This window comes from Bos taurus, chromosome 9 (assembly GCF_002263795.3).
Source record: "Bos taurus isolate L1 Dominette 01449 registration number 42190680 breed Hereford chromosome 9, ARS-UCD2.0, whole genome shotgun sequence".
In the NCBI taxonomy this organism is placed as follows: domain Eukaryota; kingdom Metazoa; phylum Chordata; class Mammalia; order Artiodactyla; family Bovidae; genus Bos; species Bos taurus.
Window position 1 is genome coordinate 82317753 of NC_037336.1, and position 19278 is coordinate 82337030.

General features: G+C 41.6%; 1 protein-coding gene across 1 annotated transcript; it reads left to right on the forward strand.

The window, feature by feature from the left end:
* Nucleotides 1-1070: 1070 nt before the first annotated feature.
* Nucleotides 1071-18949, forward strand: LOC100294980 (histone H2B 1/2/3/4/6). The gene is made up of 2 exons (XM_002690298.1): nucleotides 1071-1134; nucleotides 18639-18949. Exons 1-2 carry the CDS (start codon nucleotides 1071-1073, stop codon nucleotides 18947-18949), a joined length of 375 nt encoding a protein of 124 aa, XP_002690344.1.
* The last annotated feature ends 329 nt before the right edge of the window (nucleotides 18950-19278 follow it).

A 19278-nucleotide genomic window follows, 5' to 3' on the forward strand; every position in this document is an offset into this window, starting at 1 on the left:
AGATTGAAGGAACTTAGCATGCACACATGGGTGTACATAAGTATATTATCAACCTTAATGATATAAACGATGTGTAGCACAACTGATAATAATAATAAAATATAAATGCTCTTTATCTCTAACGCCATATAGCCAATTGATTCTCACAGAATGATTTTTGCTGAACTCTATTTATATCTAGCCAACCTATGGCTGTTGATGAATGAGTACAGTTCTGATATAAATGTTAGTTGATATTGTTTATATTAATAAGTAAGACTAAATTGAAAGCAAAACAATGAAGATGTTTATCAGAACTTCATCAGTGTGTGAGTGACATGAGCAATTTTTTTGCTTCAAATACTGGGGCAGTAGCCCTCAATTTTTTGTGCTACTCACACTGTAATGGCTACAGACATTTACAGGTTTAATCTGCATTGTTAACATTTTCTTCATTACTTCTCATGTCAAGACAATCAACAAAAAAATAAATCAATCTCTGATTGGTGGCCACCAGGATCAATTTAAAGCTACAAACATGGCACCACTTATCGCAGAGTGGGGAGGAGATACGCAGTGGTGTATAGTCATAAATTCTTCCTACCACACAGATAGAGTAGGTGTAAACAACATCAAAGGCAGAGATAACAGAAAAAATGTAGTATAATAATAAGGATGTGATGCATTTTAAGTGTTTATTGTCTTTATTTTTAATATTATTCCTTTAATATGTAAGTTTGCATAATGTAATTTTAAATAATGGCTATGTATAACAACTGCTCACAAGATTCTTAAAAAGTTACTAATCAGCTCTTGTAAGCCAGGCTAAGTGGGCTCCAAAACACCGCTGGCCACAGCACAGAAGTATTAAAACATCATAATGATGAGAAATTAGAGCTGGAACAGATCCTGTCCATTGTCCCTGGTAAAAGTGTGGACACTGACATGTTGTGGTTTGCATAGGAAACTGTTAACAGAATAAGTTCTGGTCTGGTTCCCAGATTCCCAGTGGTTTGAATCACTGAGAAAGCATCCCTTGCATAAACTGGCCCATTTCAAGGGGAAGCTTGGCCAAAGAATGGCCACTCGTGATGAAGACCAGGCCAACTTCTGCATCTGCCATGCTCTGTGTAATGTACATGCGTATGGAGGAAGGTGGGGCAGAGAAAAAGGGACATGTCAGGAGTTTGCATTCTAGCACCCAGGACTCTAAACCCTTGGGCAATCAGGGGCTTTGAGAATGTCTGGGTTCCCCTTGGAGGAAGATTTTCTCTGTATAGAAGCAATCAACCGAGGGTGAGCATGGAAATGGTAAAGTTTTGGAGAAAATGAAGCTTCAAAACTGCGATTATGCAGAATGGAGGAGGAAAAAGTTAAAATCATCAACTCCAGCTGGGACTAGAAACATAATAGCTAAGAACAGTTAACATTTACTGATTTACTGCATATTTATAATATGCTAAGCACTTTACATGCAGAGTTTCCTTTAACTTCACCACAACCATTTAAAATAGATATTATTTTTCTCATCATTTTTTCAGATAGGAAAACTGGTTGAGATTAGTTGCACAAGGTAATACAGGTAGAAAAGGGCAGAGCTGGAATTCATAGAAAACACAAACCTTTGAATCTGAACATACACAGTCATTTGAATTTTTCTATCAGTTTCCCACGTATTGGGACCAAGGAGAACAGGGTTGTTTTACTTGTTAGATGGGATAGAAAATCAAGCTAGAGGAGAGGAAAAGTGTCATTCTTGGTTTTTTGGAATACTTTTCTATGACCAGAATGAAAAAGGGGATTAACCCAATTATTTCTATCACCATTAAGGAGCGTGCATGCTCAGTTGTGTCCGACTTTGTGAGACCCCGTGAACTGTAGCCTGCCAGGCAACTCTGTCCATGGAATTCTCCAGGCAAGAATACTGGAGTAGGTTGCCATGCCCTTCTTCAAGGGATCATCCTGACCCAGGGGTCAAAGCAGGGGTCTCCTGCATTGGCAGCTGTGTTCTTTACCACTACTGCCACCTGGGAAGCCCTATCACCATTAAAACCCTGGTCAAATACTACCATCACCACCACCCATACTAACAATGAATAACCAAAGGATTATCAAGTTCCAGGGTCCTAGACACCTAGAATGAAACCTGTTGTAATGGTCCCCTCATTTCAAGCTCCTGTTCCTACTTAACTATTCGTAGTCATAGAATGTTATTTTTACTCAAAAACTAGTCTGAGAGGAACAGAGGCAAATGCATGCTGGCTGTCAGACTGAAGATAGGGATTAATTAAGAAGCAGTGGTGATACCCATCCACTTGGTTATGGAATGATGTCTCAGTGGGCTGTGACTGAGTCTACGCTACTTGTGGAGTAGAAAGAGGGTAAAACCTTTGTCTGACAGTGGCCCACGGAAGGTCTTGCATGGGTTCTGTCCCATTGTTGTCCGGAGCTGGGATTTGGATTCAATATTTTCTCAACTCCATGTATACTCAGCCCTATTTACCATCTTCAAAGTTTTGGCAACAATATTTTTTCTACTGCACAAGTCTTCTCTTTGCTTGCTTATACTTAAAAATGAAGCTTAATTTGTGGCTGTTACTGTGGTGGTTTTGCTGGCTAGCCCCAAATGCAAGTCTGATAATAATGAAAGAAAAAGGGACATGCTTGAGACATCATATTGGGTTGGCCAAAAAGTTTTTTCAGGATTTACTGCAATGTTACAGAAAGCACATTGTTATTGGAAAAGACCCTGATGCTCGGAAAGATTAAGGGCAGGAGGAGAAGGAGGCAATAGAGGATGAGCTGGCTGGGTGGCATCACAGACTCAATGGACGTGAGTTTGAGCAAACTCCAGGAGATAGTGAAAGACAGGGAAGCCTGGTGTGCTGTCCTTCATGGGGTTGCAAAGAGTCAGACACAACTGAGCGACTGAACAGCAGCAGAAAGAACCAAATGAACTTTTTGGCCAACCCAATATATTGCAGTTTTAAAAATGGGTCCTTTCCGTGTGAATTTGGGTGCATTTATCACAACAGTTTCAGGTCAGGTGATGATATCTGAGGCTAGGGCAGAAGAGACGATGTAGTTTCTTCCTGGGCTTATAACTCTCTCTTTCTAAGAAATTCCACCCAGAACCCAGTCTCCATGCTAAGAGAAGCTCAAACCATATGGAGAACAGCTTGTATATGCTTTGTTCAGCAGTCCTAGTTGAAGCAGTCCTTTTAAAAAATTGTGTATTTTCTTCTTATTTATTTATTTGTGGCTGCATTTGGGTCTTCGCTGCTGCACGTGGGCTTTCTCTAGCTGCGGTGAGCAGGGGCTACTCTTACGGTGTGAGGGCGTCTCGTGGTGATGGCATCTCTTGTTGTGGAGCTCAGGCTCTAGGAGTGCGAGCTCCAGTGGTTGCAGCTCCTGGGCTCTAGAGCACAGGCTTAGTAGTTGCAGGGCACGGGCTTAGTTGTTCCGTGGCATATGTGATCTTCTTGGACCAAGGATCAAACCTGTGTCTTCTGCATTGGCAGGCAGATTCCGATCTGCTGCACCACCAGGGAAGTCCTGAAGTCATCTCAGACTTTAAGTCATCTCAGCCTGGGCACCAGACTTGTGAATGAAAACACCACTTTGGAAACATTCTCTTGCCCCACTTCTTAAAAGGTAGACCAATGAAGTAGCAATGAATGGTAACAGGCTCCCCCACTTAGAGCCTGTCCAGGCCAGGTGAGGGTGAAAATCCCTGAGAGCGTAATGGCCCCCTCCCCTTGTAAGGGATGACCGTATATTCCAGTTTGCCCTAGGCAGTCCAAATTTATATCTGTTCCCCTGACATTAATATTGGAACCCCTTCACTCTTAAAAGTGTTGTGATTTGGATGATAAGTTAAATGGTCACTCTGTTCACAAGTCCAGGGGAAATCTCTCCAGCACACACACATACACTTGGTGTCAGATTCCTCTTCATTTGAATCACTGGCCACAGCATGGACTGTTGTGTCCAATTTCTTCCATCATGTGTAAAACGGAACCCATTAAATCTACATGCCCCTGTCCTGTGTGCTTAGTCACTCAGTCTTGTCTGACCCTTTGCAACCCCATAGGCTACAGCCCACCAGGCTCCTCTCTCCAGGCAAGAATATTGGAGTGGGTTTCCATGCCCTCCTCCAGGGGACCTTCCCAACCCAGGGATCAAACCCAGGTCTCCAGCATTGCAGGCAGATTCTTTGCCATCTGACCCACCAGGGAAACCCACATGCCCCTGGATTTTCAAGATAAAACCAAATTACCTACAAAGAGCTGGAAATGGAACAACAGACTGGTTCCAAATAGGAAAAGGCTGTATATTGTCACCATGTTTATTTAACTTATATGCAGAGTACATCGTGAGAAATGCTGGACTGGAAGAAACACAAGCTGGAATCAAGATTGCCGGGAGAAATATCAATCACCTCAGATATGCAGATGACACCACCCTTATGGCAGAAAGTGAAGAGGAACTAAAAAGCCTCTTGATGAAAGTGAAAGTGGAGAGTGAAAAAGTTGGCTTAAAGCTCAACATTCAGAAAACGAAGATCATGGCATCCAGTCCCATCACTTCATGGCAAATAGATGGGGAAACAGTGGAAACAGTGTCAGACTTTATTTTTCTGGGCTCCAAAATCACTGCAGATGGTGACTGCAGCCATGAAATTAAAAGACGCTTACTCCTTGGAAGGAAAGTTATGACCAACCTAGATAGCATATTCAAAAGCAGAGACATTACTTTGCCAACAAATGTCCGTCTAGTCAAGGCTATGGTTTTTCCAGTGGTCATGTATGGATGTGAGAGTTGGACTGTAAAGAAGGCTGAGTGCCAAGGAATTGATGCTTTTCAACTGTGGTGTTGGAGAAGACTCTCGAGAGTCCCTTGGACTGCAAGGAGATCCACCCAGTCCATTCTGAAGGAGATCAGCCCTGGGCTTTCTTTGGAAGGACTGATGCTAAAGCTGAAACTCCAGTACTTTGGCCACTTCATGCGAAGAGTTGACTCATTGGAAAAGACTCTGATGCTGGGAGGGATTGGGGGCAAGAAGAGAAGGGGACGACAGAGGATGAGATGGCTGGATGGCATCACTGACTCGATGGATGTGAGTCTGGGTGAACTCTGGGAGTTGGTGATGGACAAAGAGGCCTGGTGTGCTGCAATTCATGGGGTCACAAAGAGTTGGACATGACTGAGCGACTGAACTGAACTGAACTGAAAGCCTTGTTTGTTTCATTTGTATGGATTAAACACCTATGACTTTTATGGCACATCTTTTGGGGTTGGTTTACATTTTGCAAATATATTATTTGAAACCATTAAAAGCTCAGTTTTAACATAGTTCTCTAGAATGAACTAAGTACTGTTTGCCATAAGTGTTTCTTAGATTCAGTTAGACTGAAAGGCCAGCTAGAGTGTAGAGAAAAGAACATCAGACTCAGGGTCTGGAGCTCTGTGATTTGATCCATACGCTGCCCACCATGGGTAGAGGACAATACATCCCAGTTAACCCAAGGTTATCCCAATTTATGCCTGCTCTCCAGTGCAGTTAGTAAGACTGCCCTGTTTCCTTCTCCTTCTGGTTTAAAAGATAAATGATATGGTCACTCTAGTAATATCATATAGAATCAGGCCAATAAGTAACTCTTTTGTCTTCATCCCTCATTTGTCTAAAGATACCTATCCCCCAAAGTTACTTTGTGGAGTAAGCGAGAGTGAAAACATGAAATAGCTTTTAAAAACCCAATGTACTAAGCAAGGGAAACATATGTGATGAGCATCCTATTTCTCGTGCTTGTGCCCTGGCGTCAGCAAAGTCCAGGATCCACAGTTTCTCTTGGCTGAGCCTGATTCTCATTCCCAGGTGCAGTTGCTGTTCCTTCTCTCAAGGCCCCGCCTGCTGAGTGAGAGGGTAGGTGGGTGTGTCCAGTGGCTGGGCGCTTTCCAGTGAGTGTTGGCAGATGTGACCCAGGCTGCTTCCTGCCTGGCACGTATCTCCCTCACGTGATCTTCCATACTCTTTCCCTTCTGCCTGGCCAGATGGAAAAGACCCGCAGGGAAACACAGAGTCCTGGATTGGAGAGTTTTCACTGTGAATCTGGTTTCTAAATTAGTGCTTGGAGGAGAGTGCTCCAAAATGGAACATTAGCATCAGACTGAGAGAGAAATGATCTTTTATTATGTTTAGCCAGTAAGAGTTGAGGTTTGCCTGCTATTATTATTAGTTATTGTTAGTGTACTGGTGCTTTCTTGATCTTATCAGAATAATCAAACTTTGATTCCCCCTGCCCCCACAGACTATGCCACTAATGGCAGTAACTATAAGAGTCTGCCCACTGTAGGATGCTCTTTGGCTTCAGAGATGTTAACAGGTGAAAGAAATGTGCATCTTCGAATGGATACAATATGACAGTCCATGTTCCAGTGTAGATTTGTTTACACCATTGTCTGAGTCCTATAGCCAATGCCTTGAAGAATGGAGAAACTGCTATTCCTGAAGCTCACAATGTAGGCTCCTAAAAGACTTAACATTTATCTGCTTTATTCACTTTTCCCAGGTGGTGCTAGTGGTAAAGAATCCACTTGCCAAAGCAGGAGACTCAAGACTTGAGAGTTCAATCCCTGGATGGGGAAGATCCCTGGAGAACGAAATGGCAACCCATTCTAGTATTCTTGCCTGGGAAATCCCATGGACAGAGGACCCTGGCAAACTACAGTCCATGGGGTCACAAAGAGTTGGATACAACTGAGTATAACTGAGTAAAGGCAGAGGAACCAGAGATCAAATTGCCAACATCTGCTGGATCATCAAAAAAGCAAGAGAATTCCAGAAAAACATCTATTTCTGCTTTATTGACTATGCCAAAGCCTTTGACTGTGTGGATCACAATAAACTATGGAAAATTCTAAAAGAAATGGGAATACCAGACCACCTGACCTACCTCTTGAGAAACCTGTATGCAGGTCAGGAAGCAATAGTTAGAACTAGACATGGAACAACAGACTGGTTCCAAATAGGAAAAGGAGTATATCAAGGCTGTATATTGTCACCCTGCTTATTTAACTTATATGCAGAGTACATCATGAGAAATGCTGGGCTGGAAGAAACACAAGCTGGAATCCAGGTTTCTGGGAGAAATATCAATAATCTCAGATATGCAGATGACACCACCCTTATGGCAGAAAGTGAAGACTAAAGAGCCTCTTGATGAAAGTGAAAGAAGAGAGTGAAAAAGTTGGCTTAAAGCTCAACATTCAGAAAACTAAGATCATGGCATCTGGTCCCATCACTTCATGGGAAATAGATGGGAAACAGTGTCAGACTTTATTTTTCTGGGCTCCAAAATCACTGCAGATGGTGATTGCAGCCATGAAATTAAAAGATGCTTACTCCTTGGAAGGAAAGTTATGACCAACCTAGACAGCATATTAAAAAGAAGAAACATTACTTTGTCAACAAAAGTCCGTCTAGTCAAGGCTATGATTTTTCCAGTAGTCATGTATGGGTATGAGAGTTGGACTATAAAGAAAGCTGAGTGCCGAAGAATTGATGCTTTTGAACTGTGGTGTTGGAGAAGATTCTTGAGAGTCCCTTAGACTGCAAGGAGATCCAACCAGTCCATCCTAACGGAGATCAGTCCTGGGTGTTCATTGGAAGGACTGATGTTGAAGCTGAAACTCCATACTTTGGCCACCTGATGCAAAGAGCTGACTCATTTGAAAAGACCCTGATGCTGGGAAAGATTGAGGGCAGGAGGAGAAGGGGATGACAGAGGATGAGATGGTTGGATGGCATCACTGACTCAATAGACACGGGTTTGCGTGAACTCTGGGAGTTGGTGATGGACAGGGAGGCCTGGTGTGCTGCGGTTCATGGGATCGCAAAGAGTCGGACACGACTGAGCGACTGAATTGAACTGAACTGAGCATGACCCATACACAGATTCACTCTTCTGCCTTTAACATCTGCGGCATAACCTGGTACACTGTAGGAACTCAATAACATCTGTTGAACGAGGGACTGATGTACACATATAAGTAATATAATGATTAGTTATTAATTCGTGGTGAGAAATCTCATTTGTTCGTGCTGCCTGCCATGTTCAGGTCTGCATAAGGAGTTAATTCTCCATCTGTGGGTAAGCCTCATGGGAAAGTGAGCAACAATAAGGAGCATTGGCTCAGAATTTGGAGTTGTTTTAAAGAATTAGGTGTTTATAGGCATCAATGTATATATGCATGTTAGCGGGGCTTCTGAAATGTGAGGGAGAGGAGTATGTGGAGGCAGAGATTGTATCTTATAATGTGGACTCCTGAAGAAATGTCTCAAGACCTTAAAAATTGAATTTATTTATTTATTTGAATTATGGCCTTTAGTATTAAAAAATCCATAACGCTGTTTGCTCCATTTGGTTCTAAAAAATTTCAAGGGGATGCTTTGTTTCTGATGATTGCCTTTTCAGTCTCTGTGAGGATTCCGCTGTGGCAAGGAGAAGAACGCACAGCCTTTCAAGAACTTGTCTTTCTCAGACAAGTTGCCCTGAGTTGACTCTGCAGCAGGACAGAAAACACGGCTGTGTCTTGCCCATGGCTGTGTCTTCAGTGCCCAGGACAGCAACTGGGCTCAGAACTGGTGCCCCATGCATATTTCATGAATAAGTTGTAACTACTATTTAGAATGGTGAATGGATGAATCAAAGCTGAAAAGCTATCTGGGATTGCAAAATAATACTGGCCCCAGTGTTTGAGCATTGATCTTAAGCCAGGTACTTTACATATATTATTTTGTCTAGTATAAGAGGTAAGCACTAGCATCATCTCTGTTCAGTTCAGTTCAGTTGCTCAGTTGTGTCCGGCTCTTTGCAACCCCATGAACAGCAGCATGCCAGGCTTCCCTTTCCTTCACCAACTTCCAGAGCCTACCCAAACTCATGTCCATCGAGTCGGTGATGCCATCCAACCATCTCATCCTCTGTCGCCCCCTTCTCCTCCCTCCTTCAATCTTTCCCAGCATCAGGGTCTTTTCCAATGAGTCAGTTCTTTGTATCAGGTGGCCAAAGGATTGGAGTTTCAGCTTCAGCATCGGTCCTTCCAATGAATATTCAGGACTGATTTCCTTTAGGATGGACTGCTCAGATCTCCTTGTGATACTGAACAAATTGAGATCCAGAGGAACAAACACTTGCACAAAGTCACAAAGCAACAAGAGTTCAGGTGTGAGCTCTGGTGTGGCCTCAGGGTAAGCCTATCTTAACTGCTGTGCCTAGTGAGAAATGGTGTGTTTGGAGCCATGGCATAGCATTAGCACAGCTCCATCCATGGATATTCCTACTTCCTTGGGCTTGACCTGAAATCAGTGAGCCAAACATGGAAGTGAGTAATGCTAAGTTTTGAAAAAAAATGTTCCAGTTGAGCCATATATTTTCAGGCACCAGCCCGAGGCATCTGTGATACGAGGTGAAAGCGAGCACAGAGTGGTCAGTCATATGCCATCTACCTCAGTTGCTGAGGATCCGCAGTTAATTCCAGACATGAGTTTCTGCACATAATATTACAGGTTCAGAGTGGCCAAAACATTTGCAAGGACATAAACTTCTTGGAGGTGCTAGTGGGAGGTCTCCCTGGGAAATGAAGAGATTGCAGTGTTATCCTTCTTTAAATTTTACTAAAGCACTCATAGTTTTTCCTTTTAATTTGAATGAAAAAATCAACATATTTTTACCCTGTGGCAGAATAGAACTGGGGCTTATGTTTCAAAATAAGCATCTCTGACATCCTGTCCTATGCAGTTTATTTTGACTCTGTCACTTGTAATTTGTTTTTCCTTCCCCCAAGAAGTTGGAGTGGAATGCCACCCCCTTTTTCCTTCTTTGAGTTCTCACCCAATGATACACATTCACAGCATAGTACTAGTCACAGGTTGAAATGATTTTGTATGTCACCCACTGGAATAGCTCAACATATTTCACATTTCAGATTGGCCACCAAATATATAATCTCTATTTTATTCAGTACTAGGAACTCCATGCAGTGAGATCATTTTCTGGGAACTGATTATCTGTCAGGTATCAGTTTATGTAACAGTAGTGTACAGTATTCTTTGCAGAAGTCATGATTGCAACCCTCACTGTTTTTTAAGGCTGGTCAGAAACCAGGGGAGCTTCGCAAACATAGTGATTTTATCCAGAAATTTTCATGGAGCTGCAAGAGCAGATTAGGGTCTCTGATTACTATGCAGAAGGGGGTCATGGAAAAACCCAGGTGCAAGGCAGAACACTGTTCTTTTGCAGTGAAATATTTTTACTTTAATTTTTGTCCCAAACAATTAAGAAAATAAAACTACAGAATTGAAAGGCAGTCACTTTTTAAACTGTTTCTGAAAATAAGAATATGAATAAATCTCTTTAGGGTGTCATGGACTGTTCTTTGAAATTATAATCAGTGAAAATAATGTCTTAATACTTTTCTCAGCTAGTGTCATACTTGTATTTATAATGATATACGTTTGTTATTAACCTCTCTGTTTATTGAGATGGTGTTAGAAATAACAAGTATCTCATGTGAAATATTGAGATAATAATGGGCGTGGATTTGTAACCATAATATCAACATGGACATGTAAGTTGTGTTATGTTTTTTTATTGTCAAATCAAGTCTATTCTGAGCCCCTGTCCTATTACTTAGGCTGGTGAGAAGCTGGTCATTACTGGGAATTAGGGAGTTTCCAGTTTATTAGAAAACAACAATGGCAGTAGAAATGACAAGACTAATAGCAATAAAATACCTTAACTTCAAAGTGTTCCCTCTAGTTTTCTGTTCAAATGCAGCTGTTCAAGTTTTTGAGGTCCTTAAAAGTTAGTGACTGTGTGGCTTCCATGTCTCATTTTGGCAAGGGAATGTTTTGATGCCAAGAATTCAGCCTTGTCAGGAGCATTTCTTAGTCCTCCCTGGAGGTGCTCCTTGCATTCCTCTGCCAGGAGGTAGATCTACTAGAAAGAAAGGGAAAGTGAAAGTCTCTCAGTCATGTCCAACTCTTTGCGACCCCATGGGCTATACAGTCCATGGAATTCTCCAGACCAGAATACTGGAATGAGTAGCCTTTCCCTTCTCCAGGGGATCTTCCCAAACCAGGGATGGAACCCCGGTCTCCTGTATTGCAGGCAGATTCTTTACCACCTGAGCCACAAGGGAAGCCCAAGAATACTGGAGTGGGTACCCTATCCTTTCTCCAGCAGATCTTCCTGATCCAGGGATCAAACCGGGGTCTCCTGCACTGCAGGCCAATTCTTTACCAACTGAGCGATCAGGGATTTACTAGAAAGCTCATTAAATCCGGCTTCAAAGTGCCTCATTTACAGGGACAGTTCTTCGGAAGGACTCTGCAGTGTATTTGTACGATCGTTTATTTTGACAATGATCAGTGAGGATTATTGTCTTCACTCTGATTCTCTCTTGTTGGGTGGCTTTGGTATTTACTAGCATGCTGGAAGTCACACTGCATGGAAGGTAAGTTGCAGAAATGCTTAGTTTGTTTAGATCATGCTCAATGCCTTCAGTGTGTGATTATGTTATTGCCAGTGGTAGGTGTAGTATAGGACTGGCTTCTAGAAATCCTCCCAGGACTCATTCAGCACCACGAAACAATGGTGCAGGACCACTGTGATATAAATATATCCTAAGGCACTAGAATGAAGAGGGAAATGGCAACCCACTCCAGTATTCTTGCCTGAAGAATCCCATGGACAGAGGAGCCTGGCGGAGTACAGTCCATGGGGTTGCAGACAGTTGAACATGACTGAGCAGCTAAACAACAATAACAAGGCACTGGAAATATGTAGGCAGTGGAGAAAGGATGAGTTTTGAAAAGTTTGGAGCCAGGAGCTGTTTTATGGAAAATTCTTCCAGTTATCAGATGTTAGTGTTGAAGCAGTTCCTACTGATGCATAACCAGAACATTTTCCATAAGGAAATACACTTGTTGATGCATTATATACAATCATAAATATAACATGAATTTTCTTTGTAAAATGCAAGTTATAAAAAAATCCATTATTTGTCAGAATTTCTATATTTGTGAAGCATAAATCTATAACAGTACTTTAAATATTGGTGCTTTTGTGTGTGAAATCACATTTTTTTTTTGTAAAAACCCAACACATTAGCTCACATCTTAGTGTATTTGAGCCTTCCCAGGTAGCTCTAGTCATAAAGAACCTGCCTGCCAATGAAGGATACTTAAGAGACCCAGGTTCAATTCCGGGGTCAAGAAGATCCCCTGGAGAAGGGCATGGTAACCCACTCTAGTATTCTTGCCTGGAGAATCCCATGGACAGAGGAGCCTGACGGGCTACGGTTCATAGGGTCACAAAGAGTCAGATACAACTGAGTGACTAAGCTTGCATACACATGTCCTGAAGTAGTCTGGGTGTCCCAGAAGAATTGAGATGCCAAATTACCACCAGCATAGCAAAACATCAAGAAACAAGTGGTCCGGGGACAAAGTTCCTACACATATTTGTTGTGTCAGTGTATTTAATTCAGAGAAATATTATTATACAACTATATAGGTCCCTACAGTGGTAGAAGACTATAAATATGAATTTTATATGTCTTAATTTCAGATAAGCTAAATACATCATTACCCAGAATTATTAATTACACACAAATTCAGGTACTATGGGAATAGAGTATTCTGCTGCTGCTGCTAAGTCACTTCAGTTGTGTCTGACTCTGTACGACCCCATAGACAGCAGCCCACCAGGCTCCGCCGTCCCTGGGATTCTCCAGGCAAGAACACTGGAGTGGGTTGCCATTTCCTTCTCCAATGCATGGAAGTGAAAAGTGAAAGTGAAGTCGCTCAGTTGTGTCTGACCCTCAGTGACCCCGTGGACAGCAGCCCACCAGGCTCCTCCGTCCATGGGATTTTCCAGGCAAGAGTACTGGAGTGGGGTGCCATTGCCTTCTCTGAGAGTATTCTAGTAGAAACCAAAAAATGCAATGGGCAATTTTGGCAAAAGACAGTTTGACACAAAAAGACAGAATTTGGCACACCAAAACTCTTATTGCAACTGAAACTAAAGCTTGTATAATCACAAGAGCATGAGGGGCTTTCAACAACTTTATTGGGAAAATTCACTGACTTTGATATGTACCACATTTGTCCTGATAGTACAATTTAATAAAAGAAAGCTGTTTTTCTCCCCTAAAACCATGATGGCAGTAACATTTACAGAGAATTAAACAGAACATACAATAGACATTAGAAATATTTTTCAAGTAGATATTATGAGCAACAGCAAAAAACCCAATGTTCCAACTGTTAAAAGATTCCAACTACTGAGTCCAGGATAAGACATTGTATATATTGTATTATTATGTAATTTTTAAAATGTTTTCAGTAAATTCGAACTTCCTGAAAGTCAGGAGGACTCCACAGACAAGAAGGTTCTTGAATTACACATCAATCAAATACAAATGCACTAAATGAACACCTTGAAGAACCAAAGGGAGAGAGAACAGATTTATTGACAATATTTAGTGTTATTTTTAAGCATTTAATTGAGTACTTATGCCAATTAAATTTTCAAGTGAATGGGATTTGCCTTTCAGAGGTTACAATGAAAAGTGGTGTTCTTGAAATAATGATAATTATTGAAGTCATAAGACTTATTGAACAGATGACTATGTTTGATTCAGTTTTGTATAAGCACATTAGAAAGTGAAGTTGCTCAGTCATGTCTGACTTTTTGTGACCCTGTGGACTGTAGCCTACCAGGCTTCTCCGTCCATGGGATTTTCCAGGCAAGAGTACTGGACTGGGTTGCCATTTACTTCTCCAGGGGATCTTCCTGACCCAGGGATTGAACCTGGGTCTCCGGCATTGTAAGCAGATGCTTAACCATCTGAGCCACCAGGGAAGCCCTAATAAGCACATTGAAAAATGTCAAAATGAAAAGGAAATGTGACTTAATTATCCCAAATCATTTTTTAGAATTAAATAATGGGAAGAGTGTAAAAATGAAGTGTTAGGTAAGTAAAACAGATGCCAGACATTACTACTTTATTGTCATTGTTTAGGCTCTCAGTCATGTCCTGACTCTTTGCAACCCCGTGGACTATAGCTTGCCAGGCTCCTTTGGCTAAGAGATTCTCTAGGCAAGAATACTGGAGTGGGTTGCCATTTCAGTCTCTCTAGGGGATCTCAACCCAGGGATCGAACCCACATCGCCTGTATTGCAGGTTGGTTCTTTACCACTGAGCCACCAGGGAAGCCACACTTGATTGTTGTCTTTGCCAAATTCGATTGGTTGGCTAGCATATGCTACTCTTCTTACTGAAATCCTATGAATGATTTTAAATTCTTTCTCCAGCCAAACATTTTCTCTGTATGAGAGAGGACTTGATAAAAAAAATATATCGAATTTGCCTTTGGATTGCTTAATAATCTAATTAATGAAGAGGAGTGATTCACATGGACACATTGGAAAGCAATTTATTTATTTATTTATTTTTAATTTTATTTTATTTTTAAACTTTACATAATTGTATTAGTTTTGCCAAATATCAAAATGAATCCGCCACAGGTATACATGTGTTCCCCATCCTGAACCCTCCTCCCTCCTCCCTCCCCATACCATCCCTCTGGGTCGTCCCAGTGCACTAGCCCCAAGCATCCAGTATCGTGCATCGAACCTGGACTGGCATCTCATTTCATACATGATATTTTACATGTTTCAAACTTCTTGTTGTTTTGACACAAAAGTGGTTTCAGTGATTGTATTATAAACGCACAGTGCAACACTACAATGAAGACAGTGACAAATGTCGCTGCAGGTCATCAATTGAAAGAGTAAGATTTGTCACAGGAAAAGGAAACTTGAAATAACCTGAAGTCTTCCACCTCATAAATAAAATAGACTTGATAGAAGTTTCCTGAATTTGACTATTAAAATTTATATATTACCAAAAAGGAGTAAGCTGAAAGAAAATTTTCTAAACTTTAAGTAATAACCAAAGATGATAATATATCAAAATGCAACTGACCATGCTAGAAGAAATAGTGAATTATGTACCTTTTCTATAGAAAATATGTGGGTATCATATGAAGAAATAATAGAAGAGTGTTGCAGCTGGAAAGTACAAGCAAAAGCATTATCATGGGTGTGTGGGGCAGTTCATCCATAAAAATGTAATTACGGATTTGTGATGTTTTCTCTTTTTAAATATCTTTAAAATTTGTAACTTGTGGTTTATGTTTCTAAATTTAAGTTTGTATTCATAACTTCATTTTCTTAGAAGATCTCTCAAACTGTATAAGCTTCAGACCCACGAACCTTTGGTCTGGTCTGTTCTCATCTTAGTCTTCCTTCCACTTTGGGAAGATCTCTTCTCGCTCCATCTTCAAATCTCTCTTCTTCCTGGAATCAGCTGCACTTAGGCTGAAAAGGTCACAAGACAACTTCTTTTGTGGGAGCAATCACATAATTTTCCCCTGCAGCTCTAGACCCAACAGAGAGGGGGTTGTCAGGGAGGGTGGGAAAATATAGTGAGCCTGAAACAAGACTGTCCCACCATTTAGCCTCCTTCCACCCTTGGATTGCTCACTGAATGCCTGTCCCATGCTGAGTTAGCTTCCCTTCTCCTGTTCGTTCCCCACTGCAGTCAGAGTAAACTCAAAAGCAAAAATCAGAGCTACAAATGAAAGTCTCATTTGATGACATGACTCTAGCTAGTTTATTTACTGAGCACCTTTTCTGCCCTAACAACTCTGTGGTGTCCAGGCAGAGTGTTCAACGGTCTTGTGGTCTTCAAGGAAGGACCTTAGGCTGTGTGTGGAGGTTGGAGGCAAGGGGTCAGGTGGCCACTCAGCAGCCTACAGCAGCTATGGTCTTATCTACTTTATAGGCTTCGGTATAAGATTTTCTCAAAGAATGCCTGTGTTTAGAAGAATTTTGAATGTCATTAGTCTTGAGGGAATTTTAAACTCATGACTTGCAAGGCTCTTTAAGATCTAGCCCCTCTTGTCCAGGCTCACTGATGCCCAGGATATGCATTCTTTATTCCAGTCACAGAGAATCGCTGCTCTTCTCTCAAACAAGCCAAAGGATTTTCCCATATCTTGCACACATTCCTCTCTCTCTAGGAGCATCTTTCCTTCTCTGTTGGAGAGAAACTCCTTTCACTCAGTCTCAATTTCAAGCCTCCTCTGCCCAGTTGAAGCTCTCTTGACCCCATTCACATTTTTCCCTTTCCTTCTGGCCAAGCCCACATGATGATTTATTTACTTGGATCAATTTCAGCCTAGGACTTTGACACACTGTCTCATAATTATTTGTCCAGTTGGCTCATTGTGAGTTTTTCAACAGCACTCATCTTGTTAATCTTGTATCTCAGACCTAACTCAGGACTTGGTAACATAATGGGTGCTCAGAAAAAAACCAACAAACAAACAAAAAAACACTTTTAAATGAATGAAGAAGAGTTAAAAAATAAGATACACTAAGCTATGTTTGTCAAGTCAAAAGAATACTTCCCTGCAAAGCCATTCCCTGAGCTATTAATACAGACATTTGTGTTCATACTAAACAAAGAAATTGCCAGATATGTCTTGGCTTCATTCTACCCCCTCCCCATTGTTGATGCAGACAGCCTTATGCTATCTGCATGATACTTCCTTCTAGTCAGGTCTAGACATTGTATGGTGCTGTGGTTTCTCTCTACCAATTGCTTCTTCCCTTTGAAATGAGAGAATTCAAAAGATATGTTAGCCCATTTCTTTTGACTTTTTATTTCCTGAAGCTTATTCTTCTGTGCTTATTCTAACCTCCCTTCCTTTCAGGCAAGATCTCTTTTCTCTTCCTTTGTTTCATTTCTTAAGCAATATCCTCAAACCATATCATGGTGTAAAACTCTCGTGAATATTACATTTTTATAAAGAAAAGGGAGGCCGCTTTAAAAATACATGAATACAATAAATACTTATTGAGCACAGGCTGTGCTATGTAATGTGAACATAGAGGTGACAAGAACAGTGTCCCTGATATCATGGAGCTTGTCTGTAGTTGGAAGACAAGGTTAAAGAAATACTAAGCACAAGAAATTGTGCTAATTCCTAATAATTATTATAGAGATGAAATGCATGGATTCTCAGCCCAGGATGCTATGCAGTGTTATAAGGAGGGCCAGATCTCATCTGAATGGCCCCCTAGTCTGAGATCTGAGGATGAGTAAGTGGTAGCCAGGTGACATGGGGAAGCTGGGTGGATGGGGAGAGCTTCAAAGACAGAATAAGCATCATGTTAGAGACCCTGAGCTCAGAGGAGCCTGCAAAGGTTGAAGAAAAAATAAAAGTCTGCGAGAAAGGAGCAGAGAGGGCTAGAGATGAAGTTCATTAACAAAGTGAAGTAACAAAACTGCGTTCAGCCTTGAAGCTCTTGACACTGTCCAAGAGTTCTTTTTCAGACTGAGTTTCACTCCTCAGTTCTACTACTGTTCCTGCTTTTTAATTGTGAATCTAGACACACTATTTTCTCCCTCCTCCTCAATATTGTGCATTTTAACCAAATTATGACTAATTTAGGTCTTTGTGGATGTGTGTGGAACTCCAACCATTATTTATTATGTGTTTGCCTCTGGGGACAAAGCTTCCTGCAATTGAAATAGCCCTCTTCCTGAGTTCTTTTAGAGCACCTCCTTTCCAAGTTGGTAGGGTCTGTGTTGCTACACAGATGCTTTGTCTGTGATGACTGCTGAGGGGTAAACATTAAGCTCATTGTGAATAGCAAATGATAAGGCTTTGTTATCTGTAGGGGAAATTGCGGTTTTCATAATTTTATTGCTAAAGAAATAGTTGTCATGGCAATAATTTATGTAACTTTGAGCAGCCAGTGGTTAAGAAGTACTGTTAATGGTGTACTTTCAGTATACCAAGAAAGTACTGCATAATAAAGCTTTTGCTTAGTGCTTTATCAAGGCTGGTATATTTTCCTGATTTTCCCGAAACAATTAATCAAGTTTCCAGAGCCTCAGGTGATTTCTATACATGTTTATTTTAATCCCTCAAGATGTTCTTTTATGTCAGGAATTGTCCCTCTGCTTCTGTGTGCTTTAAACTTATCCCTTCAATCATGTGGGTTTATAGAACTCAACCATGAGATTCAAATCTTAGCAACTCCAAAATAATTTTTTTGTCGTTGTTGTTCAAGCATTAAGTCATGTTCAACTCTTTGCGACCCCATGGACTGTAGCATGCCAGGCTCCTCTGTCCTCCACTATCTCCCGAAGTTGGCTCAGATTTATGTCCTTTGAGTAAGTGGTGCTATCTAACCATCTCTTCCTAACCCACCCCTTCTCCTTTGCCTTCAGTCTTTCCCAGCACCAGGGTCTTTTCCAATGAGTTGGTTCATTGCCGAAGTATTGGAGCTTCACCTTCAGCATCAGTCCTTTCAATAAATATTCAGGGTTGATTTCCTTTAGGATTGATTGATTTGATCTCTTTGCAGTCGAAGAGACTCTCAAGAGTCTTCTCTAGCACCACAATTCAAAAACATCACTTCCTCAGCACTCAGCCTTCTTTATGGCCCAACTCTCACATCCATGCATGACTACTGGAAAAACCATAGCTTTGACTCTACCTTTGGGCCCAGAAGAAGGACGCAAGAAGCGCAAGCGCAGCCGCAAGGAGAGCTACTCCGTGTACGTGTACAAGGTGCTGAAGCAAGTCCATCCAGACACCAGCATCTCTTCCAAGGCCGTGGGAATCATGAACTCCTTCGTCAACGACATTTTCGAGCGCATCACTGGCGAGGCATCGCGCCTGGCGCATTACAGCAAGTGCTCGACTATCACATCCAGGGAGATCCAGACCGCCATGTGCTTGCTGCTACCTGGGGAGCTGGCCAAGCACGCCGTGTCTGAGGGCACTAAGGCTGTCACCAAGTATACCAGCTCCAAGTAAATATAATATGCCTTGCCGCTGTTAACGGAGAAGGCAATGGCGCCCCACTCCAGTATTCTTGCCTGGAAAATCCCATGGACGGAGGGCCTGTTGGGCTGTAGTCCATGGGCCGCTAAGAGTCGGACATGACTGAGCGACTTCACTTTCACTTTTGTTGGCAAAGTGATGTCTCTGCTTTTTAATATGCTGTCTAGGTTTGTCATAGCTTTTCTTCCCAGGAGCAAGTGTCTTTTAATTACATGGCTGCAGTCACTGTCTGCAGTGATTTTGGAACCCAAGAAAATAAAATCTTTCACTGCTTCTACTTTTTTCCCCATCTATTTTTCATG